The sequence below is a fragment of the Cynoglossus semilaevis genome, chromosome 11, assembly GCF_000523025.1.
Source record: "Cynoglossus semilaevis isolate Cse_v1.0 chromosome 11, Cse_v1.0, whole genome shotgun sequence".
Classification (NCBI taxonomy): Eukaryota; Metazoa; Chordata; class Actinopteri; order Pleuronectiformes; family Cynoglossidae; genus Cynoglossus; species Cynoglossus semilaevis.
Window position 1 is genome coordinate 12,956,848 of NC_024317.1, and position 18,072 is coordinate 12,974,919.

The 18,072-nt window shown below is 40.2% G+C and overlaps 3 protein-coding genes across 3 annotated transcripts; 2 read left to right on the forward strand and 1 right to left on the reverse strand.

Annotated features, from left to right (window-relative positions):
• The first annotated feature begins 684 nt into the window (after positions 1-684).
• On the forward strand, positions 685-3,721 carry opn1sw2 (opsin 1 (cone pigments), short-wave-sensitive 2). The gene is made up of 5 exons (XM_008320658.3): positions 685-1,557; positions 1,634-1,802; positions 1,917-2,082; positions 2,481-2,720; positions 3,137-3,721. Exons 1-5 carry the CDS (start codon positions 1,179-1,181, stop codon positions 3,236-3,238), a joined length of 1,056 nt encoding a protein of 351 aa, XP_008318880.1. The 5' UTR covers positions 685-1,178; the 3' UTR covers positions 3,239-3,721.
• Positions 3,722-5,331: 1,610 nt separating this feature from the next.
• Positions 5,332-8,522, forward strand: LOC103386427 (potassium channel subfamily K member 15-like). Its single transcript, XM_025060403.1, has 2 exons — positions 5,332-5,786; positions 6,352-8,522. The coding sequence occupies exons 1-2, from the start codon at positions 5,504-5,506 to the stop codon at positions 7,299-7,301; spliced, it is 1,233 nt and encodes a 410-aa protein (XP_024916171.1). The 5' UTR covers positions 5,332-5,503; the 3' UTR covers positions 7,302-8,522.
• LOC103386428 (ubiquitin-associated protein 2) lies at positions 8,035-18,066 on the reverse strand. Its single transcript, XM_017036828.2, has 22 exons — positions 18,056-18,066; positions 17,738-17,835; positions 16,823-16,881; positions 16,670-16,740; positions 16,253-16,403; positions 15,826-16,096; positions 14,963-15,240; positions 14,322-14,548; positions 13,489-13,789; positions 13,358-13,397; positions 13,071-13,245; positions 12,918-12,969; positions 12,256-12,574; positions 11,680-11,771; positions 11,502-11,552; positions 10,327-10,420; positions 9,829-10,236; positions 9,633-9,737; positions 9,294-9,361; positions 9,018-9,209; positions 8,581-8,697; positions 8,035-8,534 (listed from the first exon to the last, which is right to left on the reverse strand). The coding sequence occupies exons 1-21, from the start codon at positions 18,058-18,060 to the stop codon at positions 8,602-8,604; spliced, it is 3,153 nt and encodes a 1,050-aa protein (XP_016892317.1). The 5' UTR covers positions 18,061-18,066; the 3' UTR covers positions 8,035-8,534; positions 8,581-8,601.
• Between the last annotated feature and the right edge of the window lie 6 nt (positions 18,067-18,072).

Here is an 18,072-nt window from a genome sequence, read left to right on the forward strand (position 1 = left end):
AGGGAATGCCTCAAGTGGTTCTTTCTGACGTAACAGCCATTGGCATCCATATATATATTCCACACAATTTGCCCTGAAAAGTTTTCTGTGAATGTAGTAAACCATTGTGGGACTCACATAGATACACTATACTACTTTGGATTCTACCTGAATTGTCCTGTCCCAGAGTGGTTAATCCTTCTTGATCCTTATTCAATAATGCAGGAGGAGATCATCCAGTCTAAAGCTAACTGAAAGCAGGGTTTTCCAAAGACAGACTGGACATGATTAGCAGCTGTAATGACTGGATTAGCCGATTTAACACTAAGGTCCTACTTTGCACCAACAAAACTAGTTCATCTACTGACTTGTTCTGGTCTAATACAATTGATTTGAATCCTGGTAAAGCTATAATTCAAATTTACCTCTTTTAGTTGTGTTCTATAGCTCTGTGTCTTAAGAATATATATATTGAAATACACAGATAAAAATTTGAGACATTTTCAATCAGTCAATTTGGTCAAAATATAATACTTGATTGAAATCTAAGGCTGTCTATTATTAACCACAGGGTAAATTGAATCTTTACATATGAATTTGCTTAGATAGATAGATCCCAATTTTTACTTAGTTGAAATTCAAAGTGATTGCTTCACATACAAAACAGGTAAAACCAGCTTTAGATTAGACAAGAGTAGAGGGCTACAGTGCTGGGATTACCAGACTAAAGGTTGACAGAAGACAGATTATCCAACAAAGTACTGCTGTGATCTTCTTTAAGAGAGTGGAGTTATCCTGTCTCTTGAGTATTTGCATATTAAGAACAGTGTACACCATCTGGAAAGTAAATGTATATGTAATTAATACGTTTTTCTCTCAGCGATATATGAATGCAAATTACTACTATTTGAATATACTGCAAAGTCGCAGTCATTTACATTGTTGACCTTTTGGACAAACTGCGTGCCCAGTGTTATTGGCTTTAAACCCTTCTCAAAAGGAGACAACGTGGAATGTAAATCCCAATAACCCGCCTAATCCATTCACATGTCAATTAACTTCTTAATGTGGATGAGGGTTGACCTTTATAAAGCGCTGCTTCAGAAGGTTGACCTTGTTTGAGAAGCCAACACAGCAGTCTTTCACGCTGTACTTTCTAATTTTTTCTAAACTGTAATAAAAAAAACCAATCAGAGATCATGAGGCTGAATCGGGGTGAGGAGTTGCCAGAGCATTTTTGGATACCCATCACTTTGGACACTAATAACATCACATCACTCAGCCCTTTCCTGGTTCCTCAGGACCATCTGGGAGGTCCTGGCGTCTTCTACCCATTGGCAGTGTTTATGTTTTTCTTATTTGTGGTCGGTACTTTCATTAACACCCTCACCATCGCATGCACTGCTAAATACAAGAAGTTGCGTTCCCATCTCAACTACATCCTGGTAAATTTGGCTGTGGCCAATCTTATTGTGTCTTGCGTGGGCTCCTTCACTGCCTGCATCTCCTTTGCAGCCAGATATTTTCTCCTTGGACCACTGGCATGTAAGATTGAGGGTTTTGCAGCCACACTTGGAGGTGAGTTTACAATAATACTGCATACACTGAATATTATAATTGAAATGGGGACTTCAGTGTATTTGTGTCATTCCAGGTATGGTGAGTCTGTGGTCTCTGGCTGTGATAGCATTTGAAAGATGGCTGGTCATCTGTAAACCACTGGGTAATTTTGTTTTCAAGCCAGACCACGCCATAGCTTGTTGTTTTTTCACCTGGGTGTTTGCACTTTTCGCCTCACTTCCTCCACTGTTTGGATGGAGCAGGTAAGATTGATACTAATCAGAATACTAAACAAAATAGAAAATACTACAGTTCATTCATTACCAGAATGTGGTTGCTAAGATGTTTGATTATGATTCTTGTAAAAATGTGTACAGGTATATCCCAGAGGGCTTGCAGTGTTCTTGTGGACCAGACTGGTACACCACAAACAACAAATACAACAACGAGTCTTATGTCATGTTCCTGTTTGGTTTCTGCTTTGCCGTTCCATTTGCCACCATTGTCTTTTGCTATTCACAGCTGCTGATAACACTGAAACTGGTAAGAAAAACTGCTCAAAATACAATACGTTGTTCTTTAAATTATTTTGCTATTAATGTCACCGGCTCTTTTAAATTTTAGGGATGATATTTTCAAAAGTTCATCACAACTACAAAATAAATGCAGGTTATTAAAAGAAGCTGAATTTTAAACCTATTATTTAAGTGAGGTATGAGTTTCCTCAACAGGACTGCAGAGGGACGTTTTCTGAAACAGTAGGAATGACAAAGACGTGTGCTCTGAATGCCAACTAAACTGTAGTGACACGTCTGCAGGCATTTTTGATTATTCACAATGCTTTATTCTAAAATATTATGTCTGTCTGTTGGCTAGTTTTTATTTCTTAACCTAATTATCACAGTACCACTGGGATCTTCAACCTGTTTCTCCATCACCAGGCAGCTAAGGCCCAGGCTGAGTCTGCCTCCACACAGAAGGCTGAGAAGGAGGTGACCAGAATGGTTGTAGTCATGGTGCTGGGCTTCCTGGTCTGTTGGCTGCCTTATGCATCCTTTGCCGTTTGGGTGGTCAACAACCGAGGGCAGCAGTTCGACCTGAGGCTGGCCACCATACCCTCCTGCTTTTCCAAAGCCTCAACCGTCTACAACCCTGTTATTTATATTCTTCTTAATAAACAGGTGGGTTGAAAAAATGTCCTGTTTTTTTACATCAATTTAAAATGTATTTACTGTATTTGCGTTATTGGTATTCATTTATATTTATAGTGGTATAACTACTTTGTGCAATTTGCTGTAAAAATTAATTTAGATTTTTGTAGTTGGTTTTAAACTTTCTGACCCATTATAGAAAAACAGTTCATATGGCAGGACAGAAGTGTATATCAGTAAAAACTGCCAATTTGATGTGGCTTCTGACTTTTCCTGAAGTTATTTCTAAAGCCCATAATTAGAGTTAATTATTTGTGACTCAATCATTAAGCTGTAATCCTTGTTTGCTCCCCTGCCAAATCAAACACAGTTCACGAACAAAGTGTCTCTGAACTTTATAGAAAACCCTACAATATCAATATCAAATCATTTCAATTCCCTACCAGTTTCGTTCCTGCATGATGTCAATGCTGGGGATGGGAGGAGGTGAGGAGGAATCATCTACTACATCATCAGTGACTGAGGTCTCCAAAGTTGGGCCGGCCTGACAGCTGCCTTTCCCTGCCAGTCATTACCTAAAAATTGTAAATATATAGATATGAAGAATGTTTTGTCATAAGAAACATGTGTGTCTGATGTTAAAATTTACCCTGCAAGCAACAAAAAAATTAAAAAAAATTGCAACTTGTGTAACCTTCTTGAAACCGACTGCTTTATGCCTAATAAAAAAGAAATTTAAATCAAAACTCTCCCAAAATAAGCGCAATAAAGTAGAACCTGAAACAAAACAACAGTAATCTTAATATATACAACTACAAAATACAGTAAAACGGTGATGAAAGTGTTGTAACGGTGACGGACACGAACGCCCTCTTCTGGTAGTGTCAAGCACATGCAGAAAGTTCTTAAAGATAGAGTCACTGGTCAGAAGGACACTCAGTTATTATTGGGCATTGTTTTGACGTACCAAAAAGTTATTTTTTTCTGAATTTTAACCATTTTAACCATTTTAACCAAAGGTCATTGCTATTATTTTTATTTATTATTATTTATTTTTGAGAACCTTTTAGTTTTGAAGACTTACTAATAAGAATCTTATTAGTATAGTATGTTGCTTTTGATCAATAGTTGACATTGAAAATTATATATTTTTTCTGAATTTTAACCATTAAAAGACAAAGCTACGTATTTTAAGGCATATACAAATAGTTCATATTGTTAAATTGTATTTTTGTTATAAAGAAAATACTAAATACTAAAATCTAATTTTAGACATATTTAAATAAATAAAACATAAGGCAACAGTTACTTTCTTAAGTAATTAGTTAATTTAAAGGGTAGTAATTCACTTACTTACTCGGTTCCTTTTTGGGAGAGGTAACTAGTAACTATAACTAATTACCTTTTAAAGGTAACATGGCCAACACTGCAGATGACTCTATACAACTTCACTTAATAGATTTTCTTTCTGTAATGTCTTCCTGTCAACGATAAAATACATGTAAAACCCACCATGCAGACAAGTCCATCTGATAAAACACATTACAGCGTGGATAGAGAATTGATGAGCATCAGAAAACCTCTGTAAAAGCCGTCAGTTTGACTTTTTTATGGCTGTCTAAGCGACAAAACATCTCAATATCACTGTGCTGTTTCTGTAACGGCTCAGTTTATCGTATGGATTCAGGAGGAGGAGGAGGAGGGGGAGGAGGAGGAGGCCATAAATGTATATGTTAATGACAGGCATGTGTGTCTTTATGGCTCTGTTAATGGAAAAAAAGGGAAAACAAGAAGTACTTTACTGTGGGATAGACGGGGCGGAGCTTGAATAAGAAGACACTGTTTACTTGTTTAAGTTAATGTTGAGTGAACAATCTGAGCAATAACTGAAGGTACATATACACACACATATTATATACCATATATATATACTGTATATATTTCAGTGCCACCTTTCATAGATACCTTTATGTAATGTATTAATTTATGTATTCATTGATGTATTTATGACAGAAGAAGTTTATAATAATTGAAAGTAAGGGAAATATATTAAAGACAGACATAAATATAGCAAATGTGTCCAACTATGTAACATCAAAACACAGTCAAAATGGTTACATTTAAAACATGTGCTTTAATATATTTGTAAAAAAAAAATTAGTAGTTAACTTTTGTTAAATCTTGACTTAAACATGTTACTTCCAGGTTGTTGTTTTTGAATTTGTAGAACATTTAATTTCAAGAGGGTTTACAGATTAACTAATGTCAGTTATAGAAAGATTTATAGAAAGTTAAATAAATAAAGACTTTATGACTTTATTTACACACCCAGGTGAAACAGTTAAAGTGCAATTGATGCCACATTTAGCAGATCTGTTAAAAGGTGAATTAAAGGAGGTTTTATTATGGATAAAAACAGCATAATATACTGTAATGAATGTATATCATATGCATGTATGTGTTTATGTATTTATATTTACATACTTAACCTTTCATCTGCAGACATCACACTGTTCTTTTACCGTTGTCGGGAGTAGACTTGAACTTGCGTTTGTAGATGACAGTCATGTGGTCAGGGGTCAGCAGGGCTACAATAACCTGGTGTGGAAAGTCTCAGTGCTGCCAGCCGCTGAGCTCAGATAACCTGCACACATACATCACACATTAGGCTACAGTTTCAACACGCAACCTACATTAGTACAGTAATCCTAGAGCTGCACACAGTGAATGGGGAAACATACACACACACCACACGCACACACGCACAAGAATGATTCTCCTGTGTGTCTTGTGGATTTGCACTGGAGCTGAGGATGAAGACGCAAAACATCAGGACCCTGTGCCTCATTATCTCCATCATTCTCTATCTTCTTGTGGGAGCCACAGTTTTCCAAGCCTTGGAGGCTCAGAGTGAGACCCTAAGGGGGAAAGTCTTGGAGCAGAAGCTGGACGAGCTAATCACAAAGTATGGTTTAACCGAGGAGGACTTCAGAGAGCTGGAGAGAGTGGTTCTGTTGTCAGAGCCACACAGGGGAGGCAGCCAGTGGAAGTTTAGTGGAGCCTTTTACTTTGTCATCACTGTAATCACCACTATAGGTAAGAGTTGTCTGTGTGTGAGTGTGTGTACTGTTCCGGAAGTCTGCTAAAGATATTTATTTATAATATATTTTTATTATTTTTATATTTTTATAATAGTTATACATTTTTAAGGATGAGAGCATCATCAGTGATGTTGCCCTCTGTCTGTATTCTCTCTTTTTTCGTTTCTCGTTTTTCAGGAGTAAACAGACAAAGTTGCTGTTTATAATGGAACTTAAAGTGCTTTTGTCACAAACACAAAACAACGTGTCTAAAAGGAGAATGTAAATAATGGTTTAAAATAAATTGAGAATATAGGTGTTTTTAAATCTGACTTGTACAAACATGGAGAAATGTTAAAGCCCATTTTTAATGACTCCAGCTGGTGTAGCTTTGATCCCAGATTGGTCTGTACTGTAGTGTTTCCTACATCCAATGGACAATCACTTGTCTCCAAAGCTAAAGGTATAGTGTTTTTTTTCTTGTGCAACATTACAATTTATTTTTGTATATTCTTATAGCAAAAAGGGAGCAGTTGACCCTCGGCTATGTGCATGACCTAAAACCTCTGTGACCTTTGTAGGTTATGGCCATGCTGCTCCTCGGACCAATGCTGGTAAGGCCTTCTGTGTGTTCTACGCAACCCTAGGCATCCCCCTGACACTGGTCATGTTCCAGAGCCTTGGAGAGAGGATCAATACTTTAGTACGGTGCCTGCTGAGGAGAACTAAGCAGAGTCTGGGTCTACAGAAGGTAGAGGTGTCCATGGGGAACATGGTAGTGGTCGGACTGTTGTCGTGTGCGAGCGCTCTTTGTGTTGGAGCCGCAGCCTTTTCACATTTTGAAGACTGGTCCTTCTTCAACGCATACTACTATTGTTTCACCACACTCACCACCATTGGCTTTGGAGATTTTGTAGCCCTGCAGAAGACAGATGCTCTCCAGAGGCAGCCAACGTACGTGGCCTTTACCCTCATGTACATACTGGTGGGACTGACAATCATGGGAGCTTTTATCAACCTGGTGGTCCTGAGGTTCCTCGCTGTCAGCTCAGACAGGCTTGGGAAAAGGGAGGTGGCTGACGGAGAGGAGCAGGTACCTAAGCCTAAAGATCCCCAGGAGGACAGGGACGTCTTGGACGGTGAAGGAGAAACTGCTGCAGCAGCAAATACACACAGAGATGATGGAAACAGCATTCACCACAACCTTAGTCTGCCTATGGAGACGGGCACCAGCTGCATTAACCTTCTACCTCCTTCTGAAGGAGGTCCCAGACATTTCCCATCCTCACATGGAGACTTAACACTTCCTGATAGGAACAAACTCACACCTCTGTTGTTCTGCTTCTGCTGTGGTCTGGGCTGTGATGACAGCAGTTCTCTATCAGGCAGTGACCAGGATCCTGGTCACAGCAACCTCATCTTCTACAATTCCATCTCCTACAAAGTGGACCAGGCCTCCATAGCTGCTTCAGCCAACAGAGGCCTCTGTCACTGCAAGAACAGCTGTCGCTCCCGGAGTAGATCCCTGTAAGACTGGGTTTCACTAAAGGAATATTTTAGGTTTTTTATAGAGACTATCAGCAGTAAGGACAATAACTTTGTGATTAAAAAAAGGAAAATACTTGTTTGTTTCAAGTTTCACCTTACTTTTAAAAAGTAACTGAGTAAGTACTCAATACATTTGCATACAGTGAAGGTTTTAGAATTTGTTTATATTTTTAAGTCTAGGACAGATGGACAGTACCTGGTTCACTGGGGCAGAAGATCAACATGAAGAGCCAGCAGCTCCAAAAGACGGCTATGTAGTTTGTCTACATTACGACTATTCCCACCAATAAATCTGTAAAGATTTTCAGGAAATGATGTCTTGTCAGTTGGAAGTTCCTGTTCTCCATCTAGAAAAAAAAATAAAAATCAACAAATCATGTCCATTGAGGATGAATAAGTTTTGTGATCATGGGGTTTACAAATAAATGTACTGTACCTGATTAGACATTGTAAAACTGGCCTCATTTTTAGATGGCTGAACAGAGGAGGTTACACAAAGGGTGTACACATACCACTTCAATATGTATAGGTTCCTTCAATTCCTTTGTGGGGCCACAAGGTGGAACAGTGGTTTGTGCTTTTGTAGACTGTTTTTCTTTTCAGTATGAGTGAATAGTTCACTCTAAACTGACATACATGTCTCCTCTGTCCTCATCAGCTGACTGCTGGGTTCAGCTCCATCTCTCCAGTGGTGAACATATCACAGGAAGCACACAAACAGTTCAGAAGTTTTAATTTGGACAACAAGGATTAAACAATGTTAAAATGACATCAAATCCAAGGACTTTTAGGAGACCAAAACTTACAAAAACGTTATTCTTCTAAAATAAAAAAGGCCTTTTCCACGTGAAAATGATGTGTCAAATCTACGTACACCATTCTCAGTAATTGTATGCATACAAAAAACAAATCCACATCACATGATGCTTATGTTCAAGTATATTTATCAACTTCATCTAAGCATTCCCCTTATTTGAAAGAAAATGTCCTTCAAAATAAAACAAAATGTCAGAAAAACCACATTTTATGTACTACCAATACATATATACTGTATAAATACATACATAAATACACTTTACATACAACAGCCATAAATTTGAAAAGTGGAATATACAGAGGAGAGGGGAGTGGAGGGGTAGGGTGGTAGTGTGTGTTTTAGCTTGTGTTGTAAAACCTTTGTTGCCTCTCCGTCGTCCAACGGATACACACACAAACACACACACACACGTGTGTGTGTGTGTGTTTGTGTGTTCATGCAAGCGCACATAAACGAAGGTCACAGCTTAACTGGCCCAGTAGGGCGAACTGCCATAAGTGGACTTGTTCACTTGGGTCTTCTGCTGAAGGCTGCCCGACTGACCACGCTGGCTCTGAACACCCTGAATGGAGCAGGAGCAACAGACACAGAGTTGATGAAGAAATCTGAAGTTCAGCAAAATAAGTTTAGCAGTGAAGAAGCTTCAAACAGCACTTTCTAATGCTGCGGTCACCAGATATTTGTGACGTCAAAGTGACGAGCCAAAAAAGGTTGCAACCACTGAGCTTTTTCTGACTCACTTATAGCTTAATCTGTGACTTAAGCTAAGTTTAAACCCTTTTAGGGGAGCCTTTAGCTATATTTATTTTATTAGTTAATTTGTACAAACTGAATGTCACAGCTAGAGCAGCTGATGTTGTTATGTGCATGCCTCTACGTTACCTGGCCATCATGAGCGAGATGATGGTGCAGCAGTTGTGAGTGAGGTTGCTGGTGAGGCAGGATGTGGAGGAACGGAGCCGTGGCAAATCCTCCAGGAGCAGCTCCTGGGTTCAGAGGGCCGGGGCCACCCAGGGCTGTAGGCAGGCTGAAGGGTGGAGGAGTTCCTGCATGGAAACCCTGCTTATCAAAAGACTGAAGACAGACGGGAGAAGAAAAGTCAAAATCCAAAATAGCGTTTAAATTTTTAATTTGTGTGAATTCCAGTCTGAACGTTACCTGCGTCTTGTTGTAAACACTTCCACTGATGTCAGGCACTCCTGAGTTACTGGAGGTCACTGAAACTCCTATCAGAGCAGCGACAACAGAAACAAACAACAGCTATAAGAGCAAATGATCCTGATATAAAACGAAATAATCACGGTCATGTTTTTTTTTTTTGACAGGTCAAGTCTTAAAGCTATGCTGACACTGTATGCAGGCCTAGTTACGTCATGGTCACGTAGTTGGCTGTGCTTGTGGACATTACCATGTGTACATGCGTTACCATGTGTACCATGCTTCACCGGGACAGGATAAATTAAGATGAAAGAAGAATGATGCTTTTTTTCCTCTCACCTTTCCCTGGCCCAGCAGCAGTAGGTTTGGCTTGTGCCTGTAAAGATGAGTTGTATCCTTTACTGTAGTCCACTCCAGCCGGTCCCGCTGTCAGATCCTCATACCCTGCAAACACACAAATCATTGCAGGTACTGAAGTTTTAGGTTGTTCCTAAAATGTCTTGGTTCTGTGTTGAGTAAAGTTAAAGACATCAACCTGAGCTGAAGGTGTGCTGGCTGTAACTACTTGGCTGCTGCTGGGTTTGCTGCTGAAAAGGACCTGCTGAAGGGTTCCCCAGACCCAGACTCATGCTGTGCTGCTTGGCTGAAGCCGGGCCTGGGCCTCCAGGAGGAACAAACATCGTTGGACCGTACTGGAAGGCAGCAGCACTGGGCACAGCGCCTGCCACTCCAGGGTAATATGGCAGGCCTGTGTAGCTGTAGCCAGCAGGCAGAAAAGCCTGCTGGCTGTTGTGATGCTGCGGCTGACCCGGTGGTTGAGGCTGGGCTTGAGGCTGGTTCTGGTTCTGACCTTGGCTCGGTGCCTGAGAAGGCTGAGGGCCAGCTAGGCTGGTTGGCGGAGCTGGAGAGGTGGAGTCGTTTCTGCCAAACTTTGTGACTTCACCTGTAAGAGAATGAGAGACGGGATATAAACATACTCCAAACTCTGGGTCTCTGGAAGACTGAGAAGACAGGATGAAGCCGGGCTGCTGACCTGAGTAGGGATTGTTGGCAAGGTTCCCATCTCTTCCAGACAGAGTCACTGTGGGGCCAGGGAATGTGATTCCATAATAATCCTGCAAAGAGGGCTAGAAAGAAAATACAGACAGGATGAGGAAAGGAACTGTTAACAAAGACTGAGGAAACAATAAATTATATTTTTGTCACTGAATAAAATAAACTTGTGAGAGTGATCATAGTAGGTCAACTGGTTTAGTTTTGATCTACTAAACAGTATTACATTTTCAGTGTATAATAATACAGTATAACTTAGTCATTTTTTATTTTAATATATTGCTCTAACAGTGATGATTACATGATATGATACAATATTATGTGTTATAAACTCCGGCCGCTAATTTTGGCATCAGAACAGGAGACCAAGGTTTTAACATTCTCCCTGAACATGAGCACATTTTTCAGCTGTGATTTTATACAACATGAAGGCCATTGTATTATTTTCACCTCATGCTATGCGTTTGGATTTTTTTATATATATTTGTGGCTACCTTAAGATATTTCAAATAGTTTCTAAAGTATGAATCCCTTGGCTACTTGGGCATACGAGGTTTGTAGCTATTTCTTGGCCAAACATGAGGATTTTTCGTTTTATTTTTAGAACATCCATTTACACATAGATACATTTCTTGTCATCATAGAAACAGGAAACAGAATAGAAATTCACAGGAATAAGATTATTGTCCATGGGCTTTGTTATTCTATCTTCAATTTAGCTAATTTTTTTATATTTCCTTACCAAAATAAATGTGTTTTTGGAACATTGATTGTAAAAATAAATGGAGGAATTAGTCTACTGTAACTCCCATTCATCCATTATTTATGGTTTAACCCTGTACATTCATACCTTTAGTCAACTTACAGTGTCCAATCAACCTACACCCCTGGTGAGCATATTTTTGGGCTGTGGGAAGAAGCCGAGTACTGGTTCTCTCACTCCATACAGATCAACCAGAGTTTGAACTTGCAAACCAGTGACCTTATTTTAAAACAGACAGGTGGTTCCCTGTCCTGTCTGACTGATGAGGGCTCTTATTGGTCCACGCCTCATAACATCACACTACCATTCCTATGATAACCTCAGCTACAAAGATTTAAAGTACATTCAGGTTAAAACATCTACTACACAGTAAGTGTGATGTAGTGACTCACCATTGGAAGTCTGGACTGCAGCACATGAAGATCCTCATAGCCATAAATATGCTGTGGGATACAAAAGAGTGAAAATAGCTGAGAAAAAAAAACCAATGGCAATGATGACTAGATCCCTGAAAATAGCTGAGAAAAATAAAACCAATGGCAATGATGACTAGATCCTAAATGTACCTACTGGGTATGCTGGCAGAAGCCCACCTGGGCCCATGATGTACTGGTTGGGCACTAATGGGGGGACTCCCTGGGACAGGTTAGGGGGGGCTTTACCTAATAAGAGCACAAATTAGTTCTTTTAGAAGAAGAAACACTTCTCGTGCTTGCAGGTTATTTAACAGCCATGGTTAACAAGCAGATTTATTTCTGTGGAGTAAATACTGAGAACTAATTGGAACATGGAACCAAACAAAATCCTTAAACATTAAATTATGTTTTAGAAAGCAAACAGGCATTAATGTAAATAAGCATGTTTTAAATCTATTTACACTTTGGCGTTGTCCGTTCTTCTGATTTCTTACTCCTACCTCTGATACCTCACTCACCAGAACAAAGATTTACTTTTTTTAAAATGTAACACATCATCAATATTTTTTTTTTTTTTTAAAAATGTAACACATCATCAATATATATATTTTTTAAAATCTTGCCTAAATAGATTAAACATGTTTATTTCCAGAGATTCAACAGACTGCTGACATTATGGTCATTAGTGTCACACATACAACTGAACATTATCTGGTGTGTTTTCATGTACCAGTGGAGGAGGAGAGCAGAGCTGTGGCCCTCTGTGCAGAGAGATTGGACGTGACCAGAGCTCCATTGGAGCCAAGGCCCATCACTGTGCTGCTGGCAGTGGTGGTAACAGAGTGAGGTCCAGTCATTCCACCCACTGCACTGCTCATATTGCTGCCCATGTTGGACATGTTGGGCATGTTGCTCATGTGGCTGATGCCGCTGTTGCTGCTGCTACTGTTGCTGCTGTTGTGAGCCAGGTGGAGCGCTGAAGCCGAGGGCTGCGAGGATGTGTATGAGCCACAGGAGGGCACTAGGGAAATTGCATCTCCACTGGTGTGCTGAGGGACATTGATAGAAAGAGTTAGGGGTTTCCTCATGTTAAAGTCAAGTACATTTAACTTAGAGCTCCTCTACAAAGATTTGTAAGAATTCATGTCACATTTTAAAACTCAATGCACAAACTGTTTAAAACATTATCTGAGAATACTCTCACCAGGAACACTGAATGTGAACAGACTACATTTAATCAATCCACAACATCAGCATAGACTCTAAAATGGAGGTTCATTTAGAACAACTACATGTGTGTTAAGCTCTGGTAAAATGAGGTGACAGGCTGGAGTGAGTTTGACAGATGTGGTGTACAAGTTTAAAGCACCTGTATGAACCCTGGGTACTTACAGAAGCAGAGCTGGAGCACAGAGCTGAAACTGAGGAGAGACTGCTGACATGACTATGGAGTAAAAAAAAAGAGACATAACAGTCAACAGGTGTTCATTTACAATGTACACACAAGAAACCATTTTCATACTGTACGTGACTTTTTTCTCTCACCTGTTTAGTGAAATAAGCTGACTGGCTGAGGGGAGGTCTTGTACCAGACTAGACAGAGAGGTGGAACTGTGTGCAGGAAGGGTGGGGGGAACGTGGGCAGAGGGTGTAGGAATGCAATTGGTGCTGATGTTTAGCGACGGTGCCTCAGGTTTTGATGAAGATGACACTAAAGAAGCTAAGAAGAAGGGAGAAGTCTTTAAACACAATCACTGCAGAAAAGCGTCACAATAGAGAAATTAATAGACCTCATGGAATGGAAAAATTCAAGTTAGTCACAAATAACCTACTGTCTAATGAAGCACAGGTCCTTACACCATTCAAACCATTCTGGGGATAAAGAAGAGAAGTGATTATAAGAAAGAAGAATAATTCAGTATGTATCTTTACTCTTCAAACTGTGACTGTGATCGTCACTCACCATGACCGGCCCTGTGACCTCTTTGCCTTGGGAAAAAGTCAGGCGCGTGTGAGTGTACATGGTCCCGTCGTAAGTCCCACCCACCGTGGAGAAGGGGGACGGTATGGAGGAAGAAGAGGAGAAGGAAGAGGAGCTGGTGGTGGAGGTCGGCAAAGAAGACAAGGGTGCACTATTGGCATTGGTAGCTCCTAAGGAGGAGGAGGTAAAACTTGACAATGGTGCTGAGGACAGATGATAAGCTGGCTCAGATGAGGACAGGGGCGGAGGAAGGGAAACGGTCGGAGGACTGCCATGAGACTCACTGTAGAAAAACAACAGGAAGAGAACAGATGTCACAGGTCACAAGAATGAATGCAATGAATGAGTTAAAGCCAAAGGCACAGGAAGCTCTTTCAGATGTGTACTTTGTACCACCTGCTGGCAGGGGAAGAGGATTATATATCAATAAACACAACTATGTACTTGACCTAAGAAATAGTTTAAAGAAAAGACCATCATTTTAGTCATGAGATTTATTGGTGTATCTATTTGGTTGTAAAGTGCCAAGGATATTAATTCTAGGTTTGCATTTGGAATTTTGTCCACACTGTATAAAGATCTCTGGCTGCTCCAGAGACTAAACACTGTTTTATATATAAAAAAAAGTACATTAGGGTAACTCAATAATACTTGCCCATTAGTACTTGCAAGTATTCAGTTTGACAATGACATTAGTCGACGTAAACACCAGAAAATGATTTGTTAAGACAAGCTTTGGCAAATGAAGATTAAAAGGTGATATAGGCAAATAGCTGAAAACACAAGTTGTACATAGTCAGCAGAGACAAAAGTACCTGACTGGTTTTGAGTACAGGCTTGTGGGGCACTGTATTCCTGGTACTGGTGCAGAAGGTGCTGAGGCAGGGGTCGGAGTGGACTCCCTTGACGCTGCACTCACACAATTGTCCACAACACCAAACTCTGGCAGGGCCGACTCTGATCCAAAGTCTAACGCTCCAAATTGGAGGTTTAGACCAGGTACATCAGCTGAGCCAGGCATCTCAACTGCCGTGGATGGAATCTGCCGGAGGACATGATTTTAAAACACTGACAGTTCATGAATCCACATTTCCACAATTTCTTTTTTCATAAATGCCAGTTTGACTGTTGGCCGGACTTCTGTTTTTTTTCCATGTGTCTTTTACTTCACTCTGCTTTGCTTCTCTCCACTAGTTTACAGAAGAGGAGTGAACTACAGTCGGTAGGAAGTAGACCACAAGGCTTGGTTATTTGGTGGCGGTCATGGTTTGTAATGTCAAAATAAACAGCAGATCTGGTGCCCACAGGTAGGTGCCAAGTATGTGGGACTGGAACCCAGAGGAACCACTGAGGTTTGTGTGTGAGATGAGTGCGAGACATGACAGCAACATTACTATATGTCTAATGTAGTAGCAATGTTAATTTAAAGAAGGACTAATATTGAGAATACCACTACCTTTGATGTAGGAGGTATCCTTCGTTTCTGGCTTTTGAGCTGTGCCCGCTGCTGCAGCTGCTGTGGCGTGCCCTGACCATTTTGAGGGTCCAGCCCTGTATTGGGAGCATTGGTTTTGACACCAACAACAGTCATGAGCTGGGGAGCAGGCGAAGCTGAAGCAGAGGTTGCTTGGGGATGCAGCGGCGGACTAGGCTGACGAGCAAGAGGCAAGGAGGTGCCGTTGTGCCTTAGCTGGCTCAGCACTACAGATGGCTCAGGTTGCAGGCCAAATTCACCTGCAGACAAAAAGAAGGAGTTAGTAAAATCATCCCTAAGGTAAATGTAAAATGTTTTCATGCATGGACACTTGCTACAACGCATCATGGACAAAGAAGGCTTATGTGAGAGGCTACCTAATTTTAAATTTAAAAATTAGAAAGGGAACATACGATTATAATTTATGGGCCTTTATGATTAGTTTTTTGATAGTTCAATGGCAATTTGTAAAAAAAAATTGAAACTGCATTCAGACAACTATTTTTCCTCAAGCTATACTTGTATTTTTGACTTTTAGCTATTTTCTAATCTAACAACCAGTAATTTGTATCACACGTTTTTCTTAGATTTGGTTAATAATGTGCTAAATTTTAGTTATCTTTTAGAAATGGCTATTTCTGCATAGTAAACGATCTAAACTCACCTTGAGAAGTGACACCTTTAGCTTTAATGATAAGGAACTTTGCTTTTCTGAAAAGGTTCTGTCATTTAAAAACAGGCCCATCATTTTGAAGGAGATACATTCATTTTGCAACTAGGCGACTATCCATATCTAATATTGGATCACTGGCAACACTTCAAATGTTTACGGTTAATTTACTAACGGCTGAACTGTGAGGACAATGAGGTTGGGTTGGGCTCTGAATCCTTCATGTCCCAGCTCGAGGATGAAGGTGCCGGTGCAGATCCTTCCTGGCCCAGCAGTCGGCCCATGGAAATGTTGTTTCTCTGGGTGACAGCAGGGGAAGTGGCCTGGGCTGAGGATAGAGGACCCAGTCCAGGAGCCTTTAGCTGCTCCAGTAAATGAGCTCCAGGGCTGGGCTGAATTGTTTTGGCCTGAGTCAGTTTCCCAAATCCTGCTCCCAGAACTGATGACTGCAGTAGGTATAAGAAGATACACATGATGGTACAAGGACAATGAGAGATGTCTTCTTATCACATATTTCATGACTACAGCAAAGAAGGTGATCAAGATAGTCACTTCTTATGTGATGCCTAAGAAAAACATTAGCTTAATGAAAGAGTCTCTACCAGAGCAGCATGTGCGTAGCTGGTGTTGGTGGTGGTGTTGCAGCTCGGAGTCGGCTGGTGATGCTGAGAGTTGGTAAACACCAAACTCTGGGACGAGGAAGGTGGTTCTCTTCCGTCAACCGCAATCTTCATTATAGAGGTGAGGTCCAGACTAGAGCAAAGACAGAGTTCAGTCACCTAGTGATCTTCACAGATGACAACACAACTACTATATTATATATTATATACAGATACCAATTTGTCATTATAGGGATCAAATATCATTTCTGTATGTTTCGTGTTATACAGCAGTACACCATAACCATATTGTTAGGGGACAGATGTTATGCCTGATGCCCCTCCTGAAATATCTGTCTCCCTTAGGATTTGGTTTTACTTAAGAAAAACACCAGGGAGATGTGTATAAGAAATACAGACCTTTGCCCAGGTGTGACGTAATCTTTAGTCGAAGGTGCACAAGAGGAGGTAAATACTTTAGTGTCAGAGAGCTGTTGTAACATATAAGAAATAGAGTTGTAATTTGCAAAACAAAACATGCACAGAAAACATAGTGCTTTCAGTTCAACTCACACCAACATCCTCATTCCAGTCCTCAGCTGCCCAGTCTTCCAGGGTATTCTTCCAGGCAACTGGAAGACAAACATGTATGAAGTTTAAATACAGCTTGATGTATTGCATGACATTCCACTAAGAAATGTTCAGCATCTTCAACTCTTCTTTTTTCAGATTCCCTCCCTACCTTTAATATAGTGCTACTTGCTTCATACCAGGATTTGCTCATTTGTGTAACTTGTATTTACACACATATATTTCTCCTTTTTACTGACAATTTGTGCAGACAATTTGTTTTCAGGCTCTCTCCACCTGCTTCATTTTCTCACCACAGATTAAAATGTGTAAATTTCAAAAAACATTTTGTAAATTTTAAAAAAGTGCAATTTCAACCTGTCTTTTATCTCTGCAAACCAAAAGGGACTTCAGCTAATCCCCGATGCAGCTTCACACTTAAACGTATCCCATTTCTCACTCCAACTGTAAAAATCACCCTCACATACTTTTGTGCCACTCCCAACTTCCTTTTATAATACTAAAAGTTCCTCTCCTTTGTTTGACAGTACAAAGACAACATATAGCTCCTACAGGTATTTCCTGCACATACAATACTGCGTAAAACATTACCTGTATACCTTTGTACAACTGTATCTAGCTTTGAAATACTGTGCATCTATTTCCTAACTTGTGGTACATACAAACCAACTATATATCATTTAACGAGCCAAAAGGCAACTTGAAGCAAACCAGGAAAAAGCTAAACATCAACAACAAGCTAATGAAAGCATCAAAAATAATAACACAGACCAATGTGACTGTCAATGTCTGCCATTGACAGAATGCCAATACAATGTTGAAGAGACACATTTATTGAAGAACACAGAAGGGTCTCTGTAATGCAGGTGAATAAAAAATGCACCCGCCAGCGCTCACCTGTCCCATCAGTATTGCTATTGGCCACTGTGTCCCAGCCATCCGTTTGGGTGCTCCCTGTCCTTGCCTCAGAGGTATAGTCCGCAGGATTAAAAGTTCTGTTGAAAATTCCAGTTTTAAGCAAAATTAACACGAAATGATCAAAATTTGGTAGTACTGTAGTGTAGTAATGAATGTCAAGCCCACAAATTAATTTTTGATTTTTTTTTAAATATAAGTCTTGCTTATTAGGTGAGAGTGTTTTTGTCAGTGTTTTCCGGTTGTGACCCTGTATAACCCTGTATACAACCACCTGATTCCTGTATTTCGTCGTCTTACCCCATGCCCTGGGCTGA